This window comes from Pithys albifrons, chromosome 7, assembly GCF_047495875.1.
Source record: "Pithys albifrons albifrons isolate INPA30051 chromosome 7, PitAlb_v1, whole genome shotgun sequence".
Lineage (NCBI taxonomy): Eukaryota > Metazoa > Chordata > Aves > Passeriformes > Thamnophilidae > Pithys > Pithys albifrons.
In genome coordinates, this window is record NC_092464.1 from 2,130,435 (window position 1) to 2,154,341 (window position 23,907).

The window sequence follows — 23,907 nt, forward strand, 5'->3', positions numbered from 1 at the left end:
GGGTGGGGGTTGATTTGGGGGTTTTGGTGCCTTTGCTCCACCAATCCTGTCTTAGATGGCCAGGGGTGGCTTAGACAGTTCAATGAATGTTCTGGGTAGGAAGGACCCACAAGGATCATCAAGTCCACCCCTCAGCCCTGCATGGGACCATCCCCAAGAGTCACATCCTGTGCTCCAGAGGATCATCCAAAGGTTCCTGGAGCTCTGGCAGCCTTGGGGCCGTGCCTACTGCCCTGCTGATGGCAGATGGCAAATCCCCAGGTGGTGGCAGTGCCATGCCCTGGGCAGACACAGCATCCCATCCACAGGGTCCTGTGCCAAGGCCAGTTAGAGAGCCAGGCTTAAATGCCATGGAGTTGCTCAGTCCTGAGGTGTCCAACTTGCAGGACCCACAGTGGATGCTGTAGATGGGCCACACCCCAAGGGGTCTGGTGGGAACCCAGGGTGTTGGTGGGAACCCAAGGGGTCTGGTGGGAACCCAGGGGCCGTGTGGGAACACAGGGGTCTAGTGGGAACCCAAGGGGTTTGATGGGAACCTAGGGGTCTGGTGGGAGCCCAGGGATGTGGTGGGAGCCCAGGGGGTCTGGTGGGAACCCAAGGGGCTTGGTGGGAACCCAGGGGTCTGGTTGGAACCCAGGGGTCTGGTGGGAACTCAGGGTGTTGATGGGAACCCAAGGGGTCTGGTGGGAACCCAGGGGTCTGGGGGGAACCCAGGGGTCTGGGGGGAACCCAGGGATCTGGTGGGAACCCAGGGATGTGGTGGGAGCCCAGGGTGTTGGTGGGAAGCTAGGGTGTTGGTGGGAACCCAAGGGGTCTGGTGGGAACCCCGGGGTTTTGGTGGCAACCCAGGGGCCTGGTGGGAACCCAAGGAGCCTGGTGGGAGCCCAGGGATGTGGTGGGAGCCCAGGGATGTGGTGGGAGCCCAGGGGTCTGGGGGGAACCCAGGGGTTTGATGGGAACCCAGGGGTCTAGTGGGAACCCAAGGGGTTTGATGGGAACCCCGAGGTTTTGGTGGCAACCCAGAGCCTTGGTGGCAACCCAGGGGCCTGGTGGGAACCCAAGGAGCCTGGTGGCAACCCAGGGGTCTGGTGGGAACCCAAGGAGCCTGGTGGGAACCCAGGGGTCTGGTGGGAACCCAAGGGGTCTGATTGGAACCCCGGGGTCTGGTGGGAACCCCGGGGTCTGGTGGGAACCCAAGGGGTCTGGTGGGAACCCAAGGGGTCTGGTGGGAACCCAGGGGTCTGGTGGAACCCCGGGGTCTGGTGGGAACCCAAGGGGTCTGGTGGGAACCTCGGGGTTTTGGTGGCAACCCAGGGGCCTGGTGGGAACCCAAGGAGCCTGGTGGGAGCCCAGAGATGTGGTGGGAGCCCAGGGATGTGGTGGGGACCCAGGGGTCTGGTGAGAACCCAAGGAGCCTGGTGGGACCCCGGGGTCTGGTGGGAACCCAAGGGGTCTGGTGGGAACCCAGGGGCTTGGTGGGAACCCAAGGGGTCTGGTGGGAACCCAAGGGGTCTGGTGGGAACCCCGGGGTCTGGTGGGAGCCCAGGGATGTGGTGGGAACCCAAGGGGTCTGATTGGAACCCAAGGGGTCTGGTGGAACCCCGGGGCCTGGTGGGAACCCAGGGGGTTGTTGCCCTTTCCCCCAAGGTTGCTCCCACTGGCAGTTGTGCCACCCCCCCCCGCTCATGCCCCGCGCTGTCCCTGTGCCCACAGGCGGTGTGGCAGTGGAAGCTGAGCCAGGCTGTGCGCCAGGCCCTGACTGGCAAGAGGGATTTCCCGCTGTGGGGCAGCACTGGCGAGGGCAGCGAGCCCCCCGCCCGCCGCTTCTTCTCCTACGTCTTCAGGCTGGAGGGCAAGTTCCGGGGCGCAGCCTACGAGGGCGAGTGGCACTGCGGGAAGCCCCAGGGCAAGTAAGGAGCCCCTTTTGCCCCTTTCCCTGGGCACAGCCACCCAAGGGTGGCCCTGCTGGGGCTGTGGCACTGCCTGGACCCGGCGGATGCAGGAGGGGAGGTGTTGAATTATAGACTGTTAATGGTGGAAGGGATCTTAGTGATCACCTCGTTCCACCCCTGCCATGGGCAGGGGCACCTTCCACTGGCCCAGGTTGCTCCAACCTGGCCTTGGACAACTCCCAGTTGTGCCACGTTTGGGTGGTGCCACATTTGGGTGGTGTCACGTTTGGTTTGTGCCGTGATTGGTTTTGCCACGTTTTGGTTTTGCCACCTTTGGGCTGTGCCACCTTTGGGCTGTGCCACGTTGAGGCCGTGCCATGTTTGGGTTGTGCCGTGTGTGCCATATTGAAGTTGTGCCAGGTTGAAGCTGTGCCAGGTTGAAGCTGTGCCATGTTTGTGTTGTGCCGTGCCATGTTTGGGTTTTGCCATGTTTGGGTTGTGCCATGTTTGGGTTGTGCCATGTTTGGGTTGTGCCATGTTTGGGTTGGGTTGTGCCATGTTTGGGTTGGGTTGTGCCATGTTTGGGTTGGGTTGTGCCATGTTTGGGTTGTGCCATGTTTGGGTTGGGTTGTGCCATGTTTGGGTTGGGTTGTGCCATGTTTGGGTTGTGCCATGTTTGGGTTGTGTTGTGCCATGTTTGGGTTGTGCCATGTTTGTGTTGGGTTGTGCCATGTTTGGGTTGTGCCATGTTTGTGTTGGGTTGTGCCATGTTTGTGTTGTGTTGTGCCATGTTTGGGTTGTGCCATGTTTGTGTTGGGTTGTGCCATGTTTGGGTTGTGCCATGTTTGTGTTGGGTTGTGCCATGTTTGGGTTGTGCCATGTTTGGGTTGTGCCATGTTTGGGTTGGGTTGTGCCATGTTTGGGTTGTGTTGTGCCATGTTTGGGTTGTGCCACGCTGAGGTTGTGCCATGTTCATGTTCAGGCTGTGCCATGTTTGTGTTGCTCCACGTTTGGGCTGTGCCACGTTTGGGTTGTGCCAGGTTTGGCCTGTGCCCTGTTTGTGCTGTGCCTGCTGCTCTCAGCATCCCTTTCTGTGCCCTCCCTGTCTGACCCCCCTTTGCATTCCAGGGGCACCCTGAAGTGGCGCGACGGGCGCAACCACGTTGGGGACTTCCAGCAGGGCCTGGAGCACGGGTAAGCCTTGGCCAGCTGAGCCTTCCCTGGTGCCACCCACCCTCAGATGGGCCCTCCCAGGGGCACCTCTGCATCAACCTGAGAGTGGTGGCACCTGCAGAGGGCGGGGTGGTGGCACCTGCAGAGGGCGGGGTGGTGGCACCTGCAGAGTGTGGTGTTGGTAGCACCTGCAGAGGGTGGTGTTGGTGGCACCTGCAGAGGGCGGGGTGGTGGCACCTGCAGAGTGTGGTGTTGGTAGCACCTGCAGAGTGTGGTGTTGGTAGCACCTGCAGAGGGTGGGGTTGGTGGCACCTGCAGAGGGCGGGGTGGTGGCACCTGCAGAGGACGGGGTTGGTGGCACCTGCAGAGGGCGGGTGACACCTGCAGAGGGTGGGTCGGTGGCGCTGGCAGAGGGTGGGTTGGCAGTGAAGAACCTCAGGGAGATGAGCAGTTCAGTGCAGACATTCCCACTGGGCTGAGTGGACCTGACCCTGATCTCCAAATCCATGAGATTCAGGAACTTGGAAGTGGATTCTTCCCACTCCTTCCTGAGCATGGGAATGTTTCTGGCCTGGAATCCTCCCAGTGCAAAGCAAAGTCCAGGAGACACCTGGAGAACTCCTGTCCCTGTGCTCTGAGGAGGGGTTTGGTGTCAGCCATGGGGGCCCACCATGGGTTGGGAGGGACCTTGGAGACCATCCAGATCCAACCCTGCCATGGGCAGGAACACCTTCCATTGGGCCAGGCTGCTCAAGCCCCATCCAGCCTGGCCTAAATGTTTGGCCTGTGCCATGTTTGGGTTTGCCATGTTTGAGTTGTGCCACGTTGGGGTTGTCCCACGTTGGGGTTGTCTCACGTTGGGGTTGTCTCACGTTGGGGTTGTCCCACGTTGGGGTTGTCCCACATTTGGGTTGTGCCATGTTGAGTTTGTGCCATGTTTGAGTTGTTCCATGTTCATGTACATGCTGTGCCACGTTTGGGTTGTGCCACGTTTGGGTTGTGCCACGTTTGGGTTGTGCCACGTTGAGGTTGTGCCAGGTTGAGGTTGTGCCACGTTGAGGTTGTGCCACGTTTGGGTTGTTCCATGTTCATGTACATGCTGGGCCATATTTGGGCTGTGCCATGTTGAGGATGTCCCACGTTTGGGTTGTGCCATGTTGAGGTTGTGCCACGTTTGAGTTGTTCCATGTTCATGTATATTGCTGGGCCACGTTTGCCCTGTGCCACATTTGGGCTGTGCCACATTTGGGCTGTGCCATATTTGGGCTGTGCCACATTTGGGCTGTGCCACGTTTGCCCTGTGCCACGTTTGGGCTGTGCCACTTTGGGGCTGTGCCACTTTGGGGCTGTGCCATATTTGGGCTGTGCCACATTTGGGCTGTGCCACGTTTGGGCTGTGCCACGTTTGGGCTGTGCCACATTTGGGCTGTGCCACGTTTGGGTTGTGCCACGTTTGGGCTGTGCCACATTTGGGCTGTGCCACGTTTGGGCTGTGCCACGTTTGGGCTGTGCCACGTTTGGGTTGTGCCACGTTTGGGCTGTGCCACGTTTGGGCCGTGCCACATTTGGGCCGTGCCACGTTTGCCCTGTGCCACGTTTGGGCTGTGCCACGTTTGGGCTGTGCCACATTTGGGTTGTGCCACTTTTGGCTGTGCCACATTTGGGCTGTGCTACGTTTGCCCTGTGCCACATTTGGGCTGTGCCACGTTTGGCCTGTGCCACGTTTGCCCTGTGCCACATTTGGGCTGTGCCACGTTTGGGCTGTGCCACGTTTGGGCTGTGCCACGTTTGCCCTGTGCCACGTTTGCCCTGTGCCACGTTTGCCCTGTGCCATGAGAATTCATTCCCAGGAAGTTCCTTGGCAAAGTTATTTTTGGGTATCTTTGAAAACTTCTCTTTGTGAAGACTTTTCAGGGGTGGGTGAGAAGCCACAACCTGCAATTGAAGGATTCTTAATTATTTAGAGCTTTTCACCAGATTCCTCATTTTTACAAGAATTCCTGAATTAAGGATTTTTTTAAGGGGGAAGTATCTCAGATACTTCATGTGAGGAATAACAACACATTGAGCTCATCCCCTGAGGTGGGGCAGGGGCAGAGGAGGTAGAAGAAGGTTGGGAATCTGGAAGGGTTTTCAACTCCATCCACTACAAATGGGTCTCCTTTTTCCACCCTGACCTTCTCCATGTGCTTCTCCCTGTGCCACCCCAGCTTTGGCATCTGCCTCGTGCCACGCAGGGCTGAAGACAGGTATGATTGCTACAAGTGCCACTGGTACGAGGGCAAGATGAGAGGCTACGGCATCTGTGAGTAAGTGACACCCACAGGGGGGTCTGGGGCACAGGGTGGGGTGGTCCCACCTGGAATCTGTGAGTAGGTGACACCCACAGGGTGGGAGGGTCCCACCTGGAATCTGTGAGTGACATCCTTAGGGGGTTCTGGGGCACAGGGTGGGAGGGTCCCACATGGAATCTGTAGGTGACACCCACAGGGGGGTCTGGGGCACAGGGTGGGGTGGTCCCACCTGGAATCTGTAGGTGACACCCACAGGGTGGGGTGGTCCCACCTGGAATCTGTGAGTGACATCCTTAGGGGGTTCTGGGGCACAGGGTGGGAGGGTCCCACCTGGCATCTGTGAGTGACACCCACAGGGCGGGGTGGTCCCACCTGGCATCTGTGAGTGACACCCACAGGGTGGGGTGGCCCCACCTGGCATCTGTAGGTGACACCCACAGAGGGGGTTCTGGGGCACAGGGTGGGAGGGTCCCACCTGGAATCTGTAGGTGACACCCACAGGGGGGTCTGAGGCACAGGGTGTGATGGTTCCACCTGGAATCTGTAGGTGACACCCACAGGGTGGGATGGTCCCACCTGGAATCTGTGAGTGACATCCTTAGGGGGTTCTGGGGCACAGGGTGGAGTGGTCCCACCTGGAATCTGTAGGTGACACCCACAGGTTGGGATGGTCCCACCTGAAATCTGTGAGTGACACCCACAGGGTGGGGTGGTCCCACCTGGAATCTGTGAGGAAGTGACACCCACAGGGGGTTTTCTGGGGCACAGGGTGGGGTGGTCCCACCTGGAATCTGTAGGTGACACCCACAGGTTGGGATGGTCCCACCTGGAATCTGTGAGTGACACCCACAGGGGGGGATGGTCCCACCTGGAATCTGTGAGTGACATCCTTAGGGGGTTCTGGGGCACAGGGTGGGGTGGTCCCACCTGGAATCTGTGAGGGAGTGACACCCACAGGCGGTTCTGGTGGCACAGGGTGGGATGGTCCCACCTGGAATCTGTGAGGGAGTGACACCCACAGGCGGTTCTGGTGGCACAGGGTGGGATGGTCCCACCTGGAATCTGTAGGTGACACCCACAGAGGGGGTTCTGGGACACAGGGTGGGATGGTCCCACCTGGAATCTGTAGGTGACACCCACAGGGGGTTCTGGGCAAAGGGACATTCAGAGGGTGGGATGTTCCCATCTCTTCTGTCACTCCAAACTCTGGTGGTTACTTGGGTGGAGCCTGGTCTGGGCAGCACCGATTGTGGGCACGTGGAATCCTGGAATGGTTTGGGTGGGAAGGGACCTTTGAGCTCATCCAGTGCCACCCCTGCCATGGGCAGGGACACCTCCCACTGTCCCAGGTTGCTCCAACATGGCCTTGGACACTTCCAGGGATGAGACACCCACAGCTTCTTTGGGCAACCTGTGCCAGGGTCTGCCCACCCTCCCAACCAGGAATTCCTTCCCAATATCCCATCTAAACCTCTTTTCTTCCAGTTTGAAGCCATTCCCTGTGTCCTGTCACTCCATGCCTTGTCCCCAGTCCCTCTCCAGCTCTCTTGGAGCCCCTTTAGGCACTGGAAGATGCTCTCAGGTCTCCCTGGAGCCTTCTCTTCTCCAACAGCATCCTCACCTCTGCTGAGGTCCCACATGGCTCATACCCAGCTGAGTTGGCCAATGAGCAGCCTGGACTGTCCGTGGCTGCTTCTTTCCCTGCACCAGGTGGGATGAGAGAGCAGAGTCCAACATTCCAGCTGGGACAGGCCTATGGGACAGGCCACCTGCCTCCCTCCAAGCTTGTTCTGCACCTTGTGACTCAGAGTAGCTCAGAGAGAAGACCATCCCAGGAGAAGGGGTGGTTGACCACCACAGAAAGGCTTCCTATTGATCTCATCTTCTATTCTGGGTCAACCAGTGGTCACTGTGACCCAGCTGGTGACAGCTCAAGGCCTGAGTGGCCTCTCCTAGGACAGCTGCAAGCCAATGTGTTGTGTCCTGGAAACAGTGGGGTGACTGGTTGGTGATGCCCATTCCTCTCAGGGAACATCTCCCAGCTCCAGAGCCATCACTCAAACACTGGGAATACTTTGCAGGAAGGTGACCCTTACTGTAGAATCATCATAGAATCAGTTGGGTTGGAAGAGACCTCTGAGAGCATCAAGTCCAACCCTCAAAGAGCCACAGCCTGAAGCTGTGCCCCTCCCTGCAGGTATGGCAATGACATGGTCTACAAAGGTTACTTCCGAGACGACGTCCGCCAGGGCTTCGGGATCCTGGAGAGCTCCTCGGCCCAGAGGAACTTCAAGTACACTGGGCAGTGGGAGAACGACAAGAAGAACGGCTACGGGGTCTGGGAGGACAGAGACAGGTCAGGGTGGCACGAGGACAGCTCCTGGTGGGGAGGTGGGGTGTGGTCAGCCTTTTCTGGAAGGCTTGGACTCCTGGGAAAGATGGAGTTGGTGTGGGGCACATGGGAGTTGTCACAGTCAATTCCTGAAGAGCTCAGAAAACAGGGAAAACCCCATGATTTGTTTTCTGCTGCATTCCAGAGGGGAGAGATACATTGGGACGTGGCTGGATGACCACAGGCATGGCCAGGGCATTGTGGTGACCCAGTCTGGGGTCTGCTACCAAAGGACGTTCCATGCTGATAAGATGGTGGTGAGTGCTCGTTGTTGGTGGGCTCTGCCAGTCAGGGGGAGGTGGAACTCACCATCAGGGGAAAGGTTAATGTTTCACCTTGTAATTAATCTGGAAGGGTAATTAGAAAGTGAGAAGACACACTCAGACCTCCAGACATTCCCAGAATGGTTGGGTTGGAAGGACCTTAAAGCCCATCTTGTTCCCACCCCCTGCCATGGGCAGGGAAACCTCCTCCTATCCCAGGTTGCTCCAACCTGGCCTTGGACACTCCCAGGGCTGGGGCAGCCACAGCTGCTCTGGGAAATCCATCCCAGTCCCTGCCCACCCTCCCAGCCAGGAATTCCTTCCCAACATCCAATGGAAACCCACTCCCTGTCAGCTCAACCGAGGATGGTGCAACACCAAAACCATGACGTGGTTGTTTGACCTTCACTGGGATTGTTGTTCCAAACCCCCCAAAAGTCACAGTCATCCCAAGTGGATTTAAAATCCATCTCCTTTGGCTTTGTTGGTAGGAAGGTCAGCAAAGGGGAGCAAGCCAAAGAGGAGAAGGGAACAGCAGGAGCTGTGCCAGGGCAGGGACAGGGCACAGGGAACGGCTGGAGCTGTGCCAGGGCAGGGACAGGGCACAGGGAATGGCTGGAGCTGTGCCAGGGCAGGGACAGCACCCAGGGAATGGCTGGAGCTGTGCCAGGGCAGGGACAGCACCCAGGGAATGGCTGGAGCTGTGCCAGGGCAGGGACAGCACCCAGGGAATGGCTGGAGCTGTGCCAGGGCAGGGACAGGGCACAGGGAATGGCTGGAGCTGTGCCAGGGCAGGGACAGGGCACAGGGAATGGCAGGAGCTGTGCCAGGGCAGGGACAGCACCCAGGGAATGGCTGGAGCTGTGCCAGGGCAGGGACAGGTGGGATCTCAGGGAAAGGTCCTTCCCCCAGAGGGTGGTGGGCACTGCCCAGGCTCCCCAGGGCAGTGGGCACAGCCCTGAGGCTGCCAGAGCTCCATGAGGGTTTGGACAATGGGACAGGGTGGGATTGTTGGGGTGTCTGGGCAGGGCCAGGAGTTGGACTGGATGATCCCTTCCAGCTCAGGGTATTCCATGATTCCATGTCTGCTCCAGCCATGGGGATGGTTGAAGCAACTTTGGAGTGGGAGTGTCCCCTTGCCCCACAGCAGCCCCTCTGGGACACTGGGACAGGACAGTGGGAATGCAGATGTTTCTGCTGGAAGCCCCATTTCCCACTCCCACAGCTCTGCCTCCCCCTCAGAGGTGGCCCTGCCACCCAGGCCAGGTTGGCTGCTCCACGACCTTCCATCAGCAGCAGGTCCCACAGCAGAGGAATTCCAGGAGTGGGAAGGAAAGGCAGGTCATGGAGCAACCCAAAGCCCAGAGTTTGGGACACTGAAGTCACTGAATTCTGCCACCAGTTTCCCAGGATGCCTCAATGAAGTCACCAAAGGGGAGCAAACCAAGGAGGAGAAGGGAACACCTGGAGTTGTGTCAGGGGAGGGTTGAGATGGATCTCAGGGAAAGGTCCTTCCCCCAGAGGGTGGTGGGCACTGACCAGGCTCCCCAGGGCAGTGGGCACAGCCCCAAGGCTGCCAGAGCTCCAGGAGGGTTTGGACAATGCTCTGAGGGACAGGGTGGGATTGTTGGGGTGTCTGTGCAGAGCTTTGATGACCCTTGTGAGTCCCTTCCATCCTGGGTTATTCCATGATCCTACGGAGCAGCTGCTTCCCTGTTTTCCCTCCCTCACTTTCCCAAGGAGGCCACATTGGCCCAAACCACCTCAAAAGTTGTAGGATTGGCACCACCCCAAGTGTGACCCTTCCTGCTGACCCTTCCCGGCGACCCTTCCCGGCGACCCTTCCCGGCGACCCTTCCCGGCGACCCTTCCCGGCGACCATTCCTTGCTGACCATTCCTTGCGGACCATTCCTTGCGGACCATTCCTTGCGGACCATTCCTTGCGGACCATTCCTGGCGACCATTCCTGGCGACCATTCCTTGCTGACCATTCCCGGCGACCATTCCCGGCGACCATTCCCGGCGACCATTCCCGGCGACCATTCCCGCTGACCATTCCCCGCTGACCATTCCCCGCTGACCGTTCCCCGCTGACCGTTCCCGGCGACCGTTCCCGGCGACCGTTCCCGGCGACCGTTCCCGGCGACCCTTCCCGGCGACCCTTCCCGTCGACCATTCCTTGCTGACCATTCCTTGCTGACCATTCCTTGCTGACCATTCCTTGCTGACCATTCCTTGCTGACCATTCCCGCCGACCATTCCCGCCGACCATTCCCGCCGACCCTTCCCGCCGACCCTTCCCGCCGACCCTTCCCGTCGACCATTCCCATCGACCATTCCCATCGACCATTCCCGCTGACCATTCCTTGCTGACCATTCCCGGCGACCATTCCTTGCTGACCCTTCCCGCGGACCATTCCCGCCGACCATTCCCGCCGACCATTCCCGCCGACCATTCCCGCCGACCATTCCCGCCGACCATTCCTTGCTGACCATTCCTTGCTGACCCTTCCCGGCGACCCTTCCCGCTGACCATTCCCGCCGACCATTCCCGGTGACCATTCCCACCACAGGCTCCTGCTTTTTGCTCCTTTTCCCTGGAAAATGAATCCAACAGTGCTGTTGTCCAAACCCTCCTGGGTTCTCCTGTGGTCCCTCCTTTCTCCTGAGAGTTCCCATGGGATGTTGGGCTTTCCAAAAGGTTCTTGGGACTCTCCAAGCCAAGGGTTGTTTCTAGATGAAGGTGGGAAGTTCAGCTCATGGATTCCTTCCTTCTGCTCCCAACTGAAGGGATCTGGGATTCTGCTCTTGGAGGACGACTCCATCTACGAAGGGAACTTCACGGAAGATCTGACCTTTGTTGGGAAGGTGAGAAGTTCCTTCCCCTCCACCTGCACTTCCCCCTTCCTGCTCCTGCCTCCCAGAAATTCCCATTTTCCCGTTTTTTGGGGCTATTTTTGCCTTACATGGAGCAGGTTCAGAGGGGGAGGCTCAAGCTGAGCGACTTTGGGGAGGAGTTTTGGGCTTTAATGTTTGATTTGTGTTCAGGATCTTGAGGGTTTGGGGGTTTTTTGGTGGGTTTTGGATTTTTTGGTGGTTTTTTATTTATTTATTTCGTTTTGTTCTTGTTTGGGTCTTTTGTTTTCTTCCACTTGGGTTTGTTTGGTTTTTTTTATTTCCTTTTTTGGTTGTTTTTTATTTTTGCTTTTTTTTTTGGTGGGGTTTTTATGACTGGATTTGGTTTTGACTTTTTTGATTTCTTTTTTTTTGGTTTGTTTTGGGTTTTTTTTGCCCTTTTTTGTTTGTTTTCTTGGTTTTTTTTGGGTTTTTTGGGTTTTCTTATTTACTTTTTTGTTTGTTTTTGTTGTTGGGTTTGTTTTGGTTTTGGGTTTTTTTTGGTTCAATTTCTTGCTTTTCTTATTTTCTTTGGAGGTTTATTTTTTTTTGTCTTTTTTTTGTCTTTTTTTTCCATTTTTTCCCTTGAGTTTCTTTGCCCTTTTTTGTTTGTTTTCTTGGGTTATTTTGGTTTTTTGGGGGTTTCTTATTTACTTCTTTTTGTTTGTTTTTGTTGTTGGGTTTGTTTTGGTTTGGGGTTTTTTTTAGTTCAATTTCTTCCTTTTTTTGTTTCTTTGGAGATTTTTTTTTTGTTTTTTGGCCTTTTTTTGTCATTTTTTGCATTTTTTTCCTTGAGTTTGTTTTGCCCTTTTTTGTTTCTTTTCTTGGGTTTTTTTTTTGTTTTTTTGGGTTTTCTTATTTACTTTTTTTGTTGTTTGTTTTTGTTGTTGGGTTTGTTTTGGTTGTGGTTTTTTTTTTGGTTCAATTTCTTACTTTTTTTTATTTTCTTTGAAGGTTTATTTTTGGGTTTTTTTTGTCATTTTTCCATATTTTTTTCCCTTCAGTTTCTTTGCCCTTTTTTGTTTGTTTGGGGTTTTCTTATTTACTTTTTTTTGTTGTTTGTTTTTGTTGTTGGTTTGTTTTTCTTTTATGGTTTTTTTTTTGTTCAATTTTTTCCTTTTTTTGTTTCTTTGGTCATTTTTTTTGGTCTTTTCTTTGTGTTTTTTTCCCCTGAGTTTCTTTGCCCTTTTTTGTTTTTTTTTTCTTGGTTTTTTTCGTTTTTTTGGGTTTTCTTATTTACTTTTTTTGTTGTTTGTTTTTGTTGTTGGGTTTGTTTTTGTTTTAGGGGTTTTTTTTAGTTCAATTTCTTCCTTTTTTGGTTTCTTTGTGTATTTTTATTTGTTTTTTTGGTCTTTTTTTTTTCATTTTTTTGCTTTTTTTCCCTTGAGTTTCTTTGCCCTTTTTTGGTTTTTTTCTTGGTTTTTTTTTTGTTTTTTTTGGTTTCTTATTTACTTTTTTGTTTGTTTGTTGTTGGGTTTGTTTTGGTTTGGGGTTTTTTTTAGTTCAATTTCTTCCTTTTTTTGTTTCTTTGGAGATTTTTTTTTTGTTTTTTTGGCCTTTTTTTGTCATTTTTTGCATTTTTTTCCTTGAGTTTGTTTTGCCCTTTTTTGTTTGTTTTCTTGGAGTTTTTTTTATTTGTTTGGAGTTTCTTATTTGCTTTTTGGTTGGTTTTTTGTTTGTTTTTTGTTGGGTTTGGTTTGGTCTTTTTTTTTTGTTTGATTTCTTCCCTTTTTTTGGTTTCTTTGGGGATTTTTGTTTGTTTTTTTTGTTTGGTTTTTTGTCATTTTTTTGCATTTTTTCCCTTGAGTTTCTTTGCCCTTTTTTGGTTTTTTTTGGGTTTCTTATTTATTTTTTTTGTTGTTTGTTTTTGTTGTTGGGTTTGTTTTGGTTTTGGGGTTTTTTTTTGGTTCAATTTCTTGCTTTTTTTATTTTCTTTGGAGGTTTATTTTTGGGTTTTTTTGTCATTTTTTTTCATTTTTCCCCCTTGAATTTGTTTTGCCCTTTTTTGTTTCTTTTCTTGTTTTTTTTTTGGGTTTTTTTTGGGTTTCTTATTTACTTTATTTTGTTTGTTTTTGTTCTTGGGTTTGTTTTGGTTTTGGGGTTTTTTTTGGTTCAATTTCTTCCTTTTTTATTTTCTTTGAAGGTTTATTTTTGTTTTTTTTTCTTTTTTTTGTCATTTTTTTCCCTTTTTTTTCCCTTGAGTTTCTTTGCCCTTGTTTGAGTTTTCTTATTTACTTTTTTTTGTTGTTTGTTTTTGTTGTTGGGTTTGTTTTGGTTTTGGGGGTCTTTTTTTTGTTCAATTTCTTACTTTTTTATTTTCTTTGGGAATTTTTATTTGGTTTTTTTGGTCTTTTTTTTGGTCATTTTTTTGCGTTTTTTTCCTTGAGTTTCTTTGCCCTTTTTTGGTTTTTTTGTGTTTCTTATTTACTTTATTTTGTTGTTTTTGTTGTTGGGTTTGTTTTGGTTTGGGGTTTTTTTTAGTTCAATTTCTTACTTTTTTGGTCTCTTTGTGGATTTTTATTTTGGTTTTTTTGGTCTTTTTTTTTGTCTTTTTTTGTGTTTTTTTTCTTTGAGTTTCTTTGCCCTTTTTTGTTTGTTTTCTTGTTTTTTTGTTTGTTGGGTTTTCTTATTTACTTTTTTTTGTTGTTTGTTTTCGTTGTTGGGTTTGGTTTTTTTTAGGGGTTTTTTTGGTTCAATTTCTTGCTTTCATTATTTTCTTTGGAGGTTTATTTTTGGTTTTTTTGTCTTTTTTTTTGTCATTTTTTTGCCTTTTTTTCCCTTGAGTTTCTTTGCCCTTTTTTGTTTGGTTGGTTTTTCTTATTTATTTTTTTTTGTTTGTTTGTTTTTGTTGTTGGGTTTGTTTTGCTTTTGGGTTTTTTTTTGGTTCAATTTCTTGCTTTTTTTATTTTCTTTGAAGGTTTATTTTTGTTTTTTTTCTTTTTTTTTTTGTCATTTTTTTCCCATATTTTTTCCCTTCAGTTTCTTTGCCCTTTTTTGTTTGTTTGGGTTTTTCTTATTTATTTTTTTTGTTGTTTGTTTTTCTTGTTGAGTTTGTTTTTGTTTTATGTTTTTTTTGGTTCAATTTTTTCCTTTTTTTGGTCTCTTTGTGGATTTTTATTTGGTTTTTTTGGTCTTTTTTTGTCATTTTTTTGCATTTTTCCCCTTGAGTTTCTTTGCCCTTTTTTGGTTTTTTGGGGTTTCTTATTTATTTTTTTTTGTTTGTTTTTGTTGTTGGGTTTGTTTTGGTTTTAGTTTTTTTTTTGTTCAATTTCTTGCTTTTTTATTTTCTTTGGGAATTTTTATTCGGTTTTTTTGGTCTTTTTTTTGGTCATTTTTTTGCGTTTTTTTCCTTGAGTTTCTTTGCCCTTTTTTGGGTTTTTTTGTGTTTCTTATTTACTTTATTTTGTTTGTTTTTGTTGTTGGGTTTGTTTTGGTTTGGGGTTTTTTTTAGTTCAATTTCTTACTTTTTTGGTCTCTTTGTGGATTTTTATTTTGGTTTTTTTGGTCTTTTTTTTGTCTTTTTTTTGCATTTTTTCCCCCTTGAGTTTCTTTGCCCTTTTTTGTTTGTTTTCTTGGTTTTTTTTGGTTTTTTGGGTTTTCTTATTTACTTTTTTTTGTTGTTTCTTTTTGTTGTTGGGTTTGTTTTGGTTTTGGGGTTTTTTTTTTGGTTCAATTTCTTCCTTTTTTTATTTTCTTTGAAGGTTTATTTTTGTTTTGTCTTTTTTTTTTCATTTTTTTTGCGTTTTTTTCCTTGAGTTTCTTTGCCCTTTTTTGGTTTTTTTTGTGTTTCTTATTTACTTTATTTTGTTTTTTTTTGTTGTTGGGTTTGTTTTGTTTTAGGGGTTTTTTTGGTTCAGTTTCTTGCTTTTTTTAATTTCTTTGGAGATTTTTTTTTGTTTCTTTGGTCTTTTTTTTTTGTCATTTTTTTGCCTTTTTTTCCCTTGAGTTTCTTTGCCCTTTTTTGTTTGTTTGGGTTTTCTTATTTCCTTTTTTTTGTTGTTTCTTTTTGCTGTTGGGTTTGTTTTGGTTTTGGTTTTTTTTTTTTTTTGTTCAATTTCTTACTTTTTTATTTTCTTTGGGAATTTTTATTTGGTTTTTTTGGTCTTTTTTTTGGTCATTTTTTTGCATTTTTTCCCTTGAGTTTCTCTACCCTTTTTTGTTTTTTGGGTTTTCTTATTTACTTTTTTGTTTGTTTTTGTTGTTGGGTTTGTTTTGTTTTAGGGTTTTTTTTGGTTCAATTTCTTCCTTTTTTTATTTCTTTGTGGATTTTTATTTGGTTTTTTTTTGTCTTTTTTTTGTCACTTTTTTGCATTTTTTCCTTGAGTTTCTTTGCCCTTTTTTGTTTGTTTTCTTGTTTTTTTGTTTCTTTGGGTTTTCTTATTTACTTTTTTTTGTTGTTTGTTTTCGTTGTTGGTTTGTTTTGTTTTAGGTGTTTTTTTGGTTCAATTTCTTGCTTTTTTATTTTCTTTGGTGATTTTTTTTGTTTCTTTGGTTGGTTTTTTTGTCATTTTTTTGGCTTTTTTTCCCTTGAGTTTCTTTGCCCTTTTTTGTTTGTTTTCTTGGGGTTTTTTTTGTTTGGTTGGTTTTTCTTACTTTTTTTTGTTTGTTTTTTGTTGTTGGGTTTGTTTTGCTTTGGGTTTTTTTGGTTCAATTTCTTGCTTTTTTAATTTTCTTTGAATGTTTATTTTTGGTTTTTTTGTCCTTTTTTTGTCATTTTTTTGCTCTTTTTTTCCTTGAGTTTCTTTGCCCTTTTTTGTTTGTTTTCTTGTTTTTTTTTTGTTTTTTTGGGTTTTCTTATTTACTTGTTTTTGTTGTTTGTTTTTGTTGTTGGGTTTGTTTTGGTTTTGGTTTTTTTTTGGTTCAATTTCTTGCTTTTTTATTTTCTTTGAAGGTTTATTTTTGGGGTTTTTTTGTCTTTTTTTTGTAATTTTTTTTGTGTTGTTTTCCTTGGGGGTTTTGCCCTTTTTTGTTTGTTTTCTTGGTTTTTTTTGTTTGTTTGGGGTTTCTTATTTACTTTTTTTTGTTGTTGGGTTTGTTTTGCTTTGTGGCTTTTTTGGTTCAATTTCTTGCTTTTTTTATTTTCTTTGGAGGTTTATTTTTGTTTTTTTTGTCCTTTTTTTGTCATTTTTTTTCCTCTTTTTTCCCTTGACTTTCTTTGCCCTTTTTTGTTTTTTTTTGTGTTTCTTATTTACTTTATTTTGTTTGTTTTTGTTGTTGGATTTGTTTTGTTTTAGTTTTTTTTGGTTCAATTTCTTGCTTTTTTTATTTTCTTTGAAGGTTTATTTTTGTTTTTTTTTGTCTTTTTTTTTGTCATTTTTTTTTCTCTTTTTTCCCTTGACTTTCCTTGCCCTTTTTCATTTGATTTCCTGAACGTTTCTTCCCTTGGGATTTGCAGGGAACAAAGAAGGAGTTTCCCTCTGGGCTCGTGGGCTGTGTTGGCTCCACTTGCCCCCCTCGAAGGCCACCATTGCCTTGGGGGGGGTGGAACCTCCCCCTCCCTGGTGCTGCTGGGGGGGTTCTTCTCACCCACCTTTGAGGAGCTGCCACTGTTGGAAACTCAACTCAGCTCTGGCTCCATCTCCTTGGTGAGATGTTGGCAGAGTGACCTCTGGTTTCTCCTCCTCAGGGCAAGCTCTCCTTTGCCAACGGCTTCATCCTGGAGGGAACCTTCAGCACCAAGTCTGGCCAAGGCCTGCAGACCCACGGGGTGCTCAACACCTGTGGGGAGCAGCTGGAGGAGAACATGTCCAAAACGTGAGCAGAACCTTCCCTGGGCTGTGCTTTGGGGTTGGGCTCCTGGAGCATCCACGTGATGAATGTTTTTAGGATCAGGTGACCCACCTGGTGGATGAGGGGAAGGCTGTGGGTGTGTCTGTCTGGACTTCAGCAAGGCCTTTGACACTGTCTCCCATAATATACTCCTGGAAAAGCTGGTAGCCCATGGCCTGGACAGGTGTACCCTCTGCTGGGTCAGGAGCTGATCCAGAGAGTGCTGGTGAATGGAGCTGCATCCAGCTGGTCACCAGTGGTGTCCCCAGGGGTCTGTGTTGGGTCCAGTCCTGTTTAACATCTTTAGTGATGATTTAGATGAGGGGATTGAGTCCATCAGCAGCAAATTTGCTGCTGACACCAAGTTGGGAGGGAGTGTCGAGCTGCTGGAAGGCAGGAGGGCTCTGCAGAGGGATCTGGATGGACTGGAGAGATGGGGCTGATTGCAATGGGATGGAGTTGAACAAGGCCAAGTGCAGGTCCTGCCCTTTGGCCACCCCAACCCCCTGCAGCGCTCCAGGCTGGGCACAGAGTCATCAACATTTCCAGTCCATCAGAGTGTTCCTGTTGCAGAACCAGCTGCTGGTGGTGGTTGCTCAGCTCCTCTTGCCCTCAGCCTCTTCTGCAGGTTTTGGGGTGGGATAAAGAGTCCATATTTAGGGACCTCCATCAGTGGAGCACAAAGTCCATGATCCATTCACCAGATTATTTATTTTCCATGCCCCAGGAATTTTTTTTTTCACCCAAAGCACCTCATTGTCAGTACAAGAGACTTGAGTTGCTTTTGTTGGATGACCATTTGGGCACTGCCAAGTCCCTCATCATGGAATCATCATGGAGGGGCTTGGGGTGGAAGGGACCTTAAAGATCACCCAGTGCCACCCCTGCCATGGGCAGGGACAACTTCCACCATTCCAGGGTGCTCCAGCCTGGCCTTGGACACTCCCAGGGATGGGGCAGCCACAGCTGCTCTGGGAAATCCATCCCAGTCCCCACCCACCCTCCCAGCCAGGAATTCCTTCCCAATATCCCACCTAAATCTCCACTTTTCCAGTGGGAAGCCATTCCCTGTGTCCTGTCCCTCCCTCCCTTGTCCCCAGTCCCTCTCCAGCTCTCCTGGAGCCCCTTCAGGCCAAGGGCAGGGGCTCTCAGGTGTCCCTGGAGCCTTCTCTTCTCCAGGTGAACCCCCCAGAGGCTCCAGAGTTCCAGGAGGAGGTCCAGCCCTCTCTTCAAATCCTAATACCATGTCCCATTTCTCAGCCAGCTGGGCCTCAGGGACTTCCCAGTGGAGAAGAGGTGGAAGGGCATCCATGACCAGTTCCTGGAATTCATCCGGTCTGGCTGCAGAGAAGAAATGGAGGAGTCTTTCATGGGATTCCACATCCAAACGAGCAAGGAGCTGAGGAAATCCCAGGAATATCTTTTCTGCCAAAGGTAGGAGTGTGCCAGGACCTCTCTGCCAGGGAGGAGCATATTTGAAATCACAGAATGGATTGAGTTGGAAAAGACCTCCCAGATCATCAAGTCCAACCCTTGGTCCAACTCCAGTCCCTTTACCAGATCATGGCACTCAGTGCCACGGCCAAGCTCAGCTGAAAACCCTCCAGGGATGGGGAATCCACCCCCTCTCTGGGCAGCCCATTCCAATGCCTGAGCACTCTCTCTGCAAAGAATTTCTTTCTGCTCTCCAACTTCAATTTCCCCTGGCAGAGCTTGAGCCCATCGTGCCCCCTTGTCCTATTGCTGAGTGCCTGGGAGAAGAGACCAACCCCCACCTGGCCACAACTTCCCTTCAGGCAGTTCCAGACAGTGCTGAGGTCACCTCTGAGCCTCCTCTTCTCCAGCCTGAACACCCCCAGCTCCCTCAGCCTCTCCCCACAGCACTTGTGCTCCACTCCCTTCTCCAGCCTCGTTGCTCTTCTCACTTGGGTTGGAAGAGACCTCTGAGATCATCAAGTCCAACCCTTGATCCAACCCCACTGTGATCACCAGCCCAGGGCACAGAGTGCCCTGGGCTGGTGATCACAGTGGGGTTGGATCAAGACATGGTGGATTCTCTGTCCCTGGAGGTGGATTCTCTGTCTCTGGCCCCGCTCCAGCCCCTCAAGATCTTTCCTCAACTGAGGGGCCCAGAACTGAACACAACACTCAAGGTGTGGCCTCCCCAAGGCAGAGTCCAGGGGAAGGGTCACTGCCCTGGGCCTGCTGGCCACGCTACTTTGGATCCAGGCCAGGATCCCCTTGGCCTTCTTGGCCACCTGGGCACACTGGTGGCTCCTGTTGAGCTTCCTGTCCCTCAGTCCCCCCAGGTCCCTCTGCCTGGCTGCTCTCCAGCCACTCTGTGCCCAGCCTGGAGCGCTGCAGGGGGTTGGGGTGGCCAAAGGGCAGGACCTGCACTTGGCCTTGTTCAACTCCATCCCATTGCAATCAGCCCATCTCTCCAGTCCATCCAGGTCCCTCTGCAGAGCCCTCCTGCCTTCCAGCAGCTCGACACTCCCTCCCAACTTGGTGTCAAGTTGACTCAATCCCCAGAGCTTTAGACCAGGCCCTTCCATGATTTCCCTGAGCCTTTCCCAGTTGTTCCTCCCCACAAGGCAGGAGGATGAATTTTACCCCTCAGTTGAAGGTTTTGCTGCTGGGACTGGTTGTCCTAAGTGGAAAATTCATTTCTGCTCATTGTCTGGTTGTCCCTTTGGGATCCAGCAGTGACACCATCCTGGATTTATCCCAGGCTCTCCTTCTGGGCTTTTCCCATCTCCCTTTTCATCTTTCCAGGGGGACTGAGGACATATCCTGGAAGATAGAAGATATTCTTGAAGAGCTGGTGCAACACCAGGAGCTGGAGTCACTCCAGAGTTATTTGGAGAAGGTAAAGGTTGTATTGATCCAGCTTTGCCCACCAGACATGGACACAGGTCCAGGAAAATCACCGTTACCTTCTGACAGCACATCAAGTATTGCCAGAAACTGCAAGAACTTCTCTGAGCTGTGAGAAGGACAGAGTTGTCCCTCATGGTTTTTCCACCCTCCTTTTGTGTAGAGGCCAGGAGGGGATGATAAAGCTTCACTCTTGATCCTCAAGCTGCTGGGAATGAGTCATCAAGTTCCTTGTGCTCTTGGAGGTGGTTTTTGCTCTATTCAACCTTTCCCTGGAGCACTTTGTTCTCCTGGAGTATCCCAGCAGTGCTTGGTGTGAGAAGGGGAGGAGAAGGGACTTGTGGCAGCAAAGCCAGACCAAAATTAAGATTAATCACCTTTGGGCTTGTCCTCTGCTGCCCAGGGGAGGTTGGGTGGTTGGTGTGACCCTCTGTGATGGCAAGGGCTGACAGGTGGAACTGAATTGTCCTCCCCTATGCAGGCCCTGAAGTCCTCCCTGCACCCCCTGGGGAAGCTGCTGAGGGTCCTCACAGTGGCTTTCCAGGCCACCTACTCCGGGACTGGGGCCAACAGGCACCTGCTGACCATGGCACAGGAGGAGGTCAAGTTCTATGCCAAGAAAATCTGGGAGTTCTACCAGTGAGTGGAGCATGTTGAGTCCTTCCAAAGGGGGTGGGCACGGAGGGCTCGGGGAGTGGAATGTTGGGATTGTGTTTTCAGGGATGGGTTTTATTCCCAGAGTGTTTCTTGCCAGAGGTTCTTCAGGATGGTGGCAGAGAAGGAGTTCTCTGCAGTGACTGAGGCCACGTGGAGATGAAAGGTCCCTCCCAACCCAACCCACCCTGGGATGGTATGAAAGGTCCTCCCAAACCAAACCATCCTGGGATTCTATGAAAGGTCCTCCCAACTCAAACCATCCTGGATGGTATGAAAGGTCCCTCCCAACCCAAACCATCCTGGGATTCTATGAAAGGTCCTCCCAACCCAAACCATCCTGGGATTGTAGGAAAGGTCCCTCCCAACCCAAACCATCCTGGGATGGTAGGAAAGGTCCTCCCAACCCAAACCATCCTGGGATTCTATGAAAGGTCCCTCCCAACCCAAACCATCCTGGGATGGTAGGAAAGGTCCTCCCAACCCAAACCATCCTGGGATGGTAGGAAAGGTCCTCCCAACCCAAACCATCCTGGGATGGTATGAAAGGTCCCTCCCAACCCAAACCATCCTGGGATTCTATGAAAGGTCCCTCCCAACCCAAACCATCCTGGGATTCTATGAAAGGTCCCTCCCAACCCAAACCATCCTGGCACTGTAGGAAAGGTCCCTCCCAACCCAAACCAGCCTGGGATTCTATGAAAGGTCCTCCCAACCCAAACCATCCTGGGATTCTATGAAAGGTCCCTCCCAACCCAAATCATCCTGGGATGGTAGGAAAGGTCCCTCCCATCCCAAACCATCCTGGGACTCTATGAAAGGTCCCTCCCAATCCAAACCATCCTGGGATGGTAGGAAAGGTCCTCCCAACCCAAACCATCCTGGGATGGTAGGAAAGGTCCCTCCCAACCCAAACCATCCTGGGATTCTATGAAAGGTCCCTCCCAACCCAAACCATCCTGGGATGGTAGGAAAGGTCCCTCCCAACCCAAACCATCCTGGGATGGTAGGAAAGGTCCCTCCCAACCCAAACCATCCTGGGATTGTAGGAAAGGTCCCTCCCAACCCAAACCATCCTGGGATGGTAGGAAAGGTCCCTCCCAACCCAAACCATCCTGGGATTGTAGGAAAGGTCCCTCCCAGCCCAAACCATCCTGGGATTCTATGAAAGGTCCCTCCCAGCCCAAACCATCCTGGGATTCTATGAAAGGTCTCTCCCAACCCAAACCATCCTGGCACTGTAGGAAAGGTCCCTCCCAACCCAAACCATCCTGGCATTGTAGGAAAGGTCCCTCCAAACCCAAACCATCCTGGGGTGGTGTGACAGTATCAGGTCTCTGTCACTGATGGTAAATTCCCCCCGAGGTGTCCCTGGCCAATGTCTCCCATCTCACACTAGAGGGAGTTCCAGCTCTATTTTCCCAACAAGTGCCACATGTTTTTCTCGTGGTGTTCTCAGTTGAGTCGTGTAGAACCTCCACACTAATTATCATTTATTCCAACTCTTGGGGAGTCTTTTCCAACCTCAATTATTTAGGTGGGATATTGGGAAGGAATTCCTGGCTGGGAGGGTGGGCAGGGACTGGGATGGAATTCCCAGAGCAGCTGTGGCTGCCCCAGCCCTGGGAGTGTCCAAGGCCAGGCTGGAGCACCCTGGGACAGTGGGAGGTGTCCCTGGGACAGTGGGAGGTGTCCCTGCCCATGGCAGGGGGTGGAATGAGGTGATCCTTAAGGTCCCTCCCAACCCAAACCATTCTGGGCTTCCAGGAAACATCAAGACAAAGCCCCTCAAACAGCAAACCAACAAACACAGCAGGAATTCCAGGGAGCTTTCACATCCCACCTGGGGCTGGGCCAGCTGAGCTCCTCACTTGGGAATAACAAATTATCCCAAAACAAACCAGGAGGGAGGGAACTAAGCCTTGTTCCTGCTGCTCTTCCAGGGCTTTGCTCCACCTGGCACTGGAACAGAAAGGCCAACTGGCCCCCAAGTGTGTGGATGGAGACACGAGGTAGGTGTCACCACCTGGGGTTTGATTCTGAACTGTGTGGGCTTCTGGGGTGTCTTCTCTGAGCTGTGTGGGCTTCTGGGGTGTCTTCTCTGAGCTGTGTGGGCTTCTGGGGTATCTTCTCTGAGCTGTGTGGGCTTCTGGGGTGTCTTCTCTGAGCTGTGTGGGCTTCTGGGGTGTCTTCTCTGAGCTGTGTGGGCTTCTGGGGTGTCTTCTCTGAGCTGTGTGGGCTTCTGGGGTGTCTTCTCTGAGCTGTGTGGGCTTCTGGGGTGTCTTCTCTGAGCTGTGTGGGCTTCTGGGGTGTCTTGTAAAACACACCAAGTGCTGAACTCATTGTCTGGCTCAGTCTGAGTCAGGTTTGGTGCCCACACTTGTCTCTGAGTGCAGAGTGTTCAGCAGTTCTGCTTGAAGCATGAGAAGAGCTGCTCTTCCTCCTGTTCTGGAGCAGAAGACATTGGCAGGGGAGGTTTGTAGTGACCCAGCTCAGGAGGAACAGCTGGAGATCAGTTTGTAGTGACCCAGCTGAGAAGGAACAGCTGGAGAGGAGTTTGTAGTGACCCAGGTCAGAAGGAACATCTGGAGATCAGTTTGTTGTGACCCAGCTGAGAAGGAACATCTGGAGAGGAGTTTGTGGTGACCCAGTTCAGAAGAAACATCTGGAGAGGAGTTTGTAGTGACCCAGATGAGAAGGAACATCTGGAGATCAGTTTGTGGTGACCCAGATGAGAAGGAACATCTGGAGAGGAGTTTGTAGTGACCCAGTTCAGAAGAAACATCTGGAGAGGAGTTTGTAGTGACCCAACTCAGAAGGAACATCTGGAGACAAGTCTCTGGTGCTCCAGGTTTCTCCCAGGGATTCAGGAAATCTTGTGGAGGTCTGTCCTGTCCCACAGCACAAGATGCACTTGTGGGCACATGGATGAGTGTCCTGTAGGTCACCAGAGCCCAACTGTGTTCTGGAACTCAGGAAGAGGAAGGAGGGGACAACAAGGAGAACACCTTGATGTCTTGGAAGCTTCCCTTGTGGGCTGTGTGGGTTTGGGGGATATTTAGGATTGTAACCTCACTGCAGGACTGTTTTTCTCTCTGCCCCAGTGACCAGAAGGCCTCCAGTGTGGTCCTGCCCCTGATCCTGCCCTGCTTCTACCCCGAGCTCTTCATGCTCTACATGCTCTACCACGAGCGAGAAGATGATCTCTACTGCCAGGGCATTGTGGACCTCAGCCTGTTCCCTGACATCAAACTCCTGGAGTTCCTGGATGTGCAGAAGTAAGTGGCACTTCTCCAACCCTGGATTCGAGTCCATGGTCCTGGAGAGGACCTGGAGGTGCTCCTGGTCCACCAGTGGCACTGAAGTTCTGTGCTGCCAGAGGAAATCCTGCCATGGAGGTCCTGCCTGTCCTGGAGGGACAACACTGACCAGGGAAAGCTGAAATTGTCTGCACTGATCTTAATTTTTGGGTGGAAACCCCTTTATTTGCTCACCAAATGCTTTGCTCCAACTTGGGACCAATCAGGCAGAGCTTAGAAATGTCTTTAGAAGGGGCAACAGTGGCATCTGCTGTAAGTGAGCAGACACAGAGTCAACAGAGGGCAGCCAGATGTTTCCCTCATCCATTCCTGCTGCCAGATCCACCTTTGGAAGGGACATGTGGGACCAAATGGCTCAACCTCCTATCTCAGCTTTC

The 23,907-nt window shown here is 50.2% G+C and overlaps 1 protein-coding gene across 1 annotated transcript in view; it reads left to right on the forward strand.

The window, feature by feature from the left end:
• The window catches only part of ALS2CL (ALS2 C-terminal like), a 45,257-nt gene that overhangs the window by 15,884 nt on the left and 5,466 nt on the right, over positions 1 to 23,907 (forward strand). The window contains exons 10-21 of the mRNA XM_071560013.1: positions 1,714 to 1,910; positions 3,021 to 3,086; positions 5,276 to 5,374; positions 7,557 to 7,715; positions 7,897 to 8,008; positions 10,806 to 10,883; positions 16,537 to 16,664; positions 17,940 to 18,113; positions 19,455 to 19,548; positions 20,038 to 20,195; positions 22,154 to 22,222; positions 23,315 to 23,488. Of these exons, the coding sequence (XP_071416114.1) occupies positions 1,714 to 1,910; positions 3,021 to 3,086; positions 5,276 to 5,374; positions 7,557 to 7,715; positions 7,897 to 8,008; positions 10,806 to 10,883; positions 16,537 to 16,664; positions 17,940 to 18,113; positions 19,455 to 19,548; positions 20,038 to 20,195; positions 22,154 to 22,222; positions 23,315 to 23,488 (1,508 nt within the window). The remainder of the gene's footprint in view (positions 1 to 1,713; positions 1,911 to 3,020; positions 3,087 to 5,275; positions 5,375 to 7,556; positions 7,716 to 7,896; positions 8,009 to 10,805; positions 10,884 to 16,536; positions 16,665 to 17,939; positions 18,114 to 19,454; positions 19,549 to 20,037; positions 20,196 to 22,153; positions 22,223 to 23,314; positions 23,489 to 23,907) is intronic.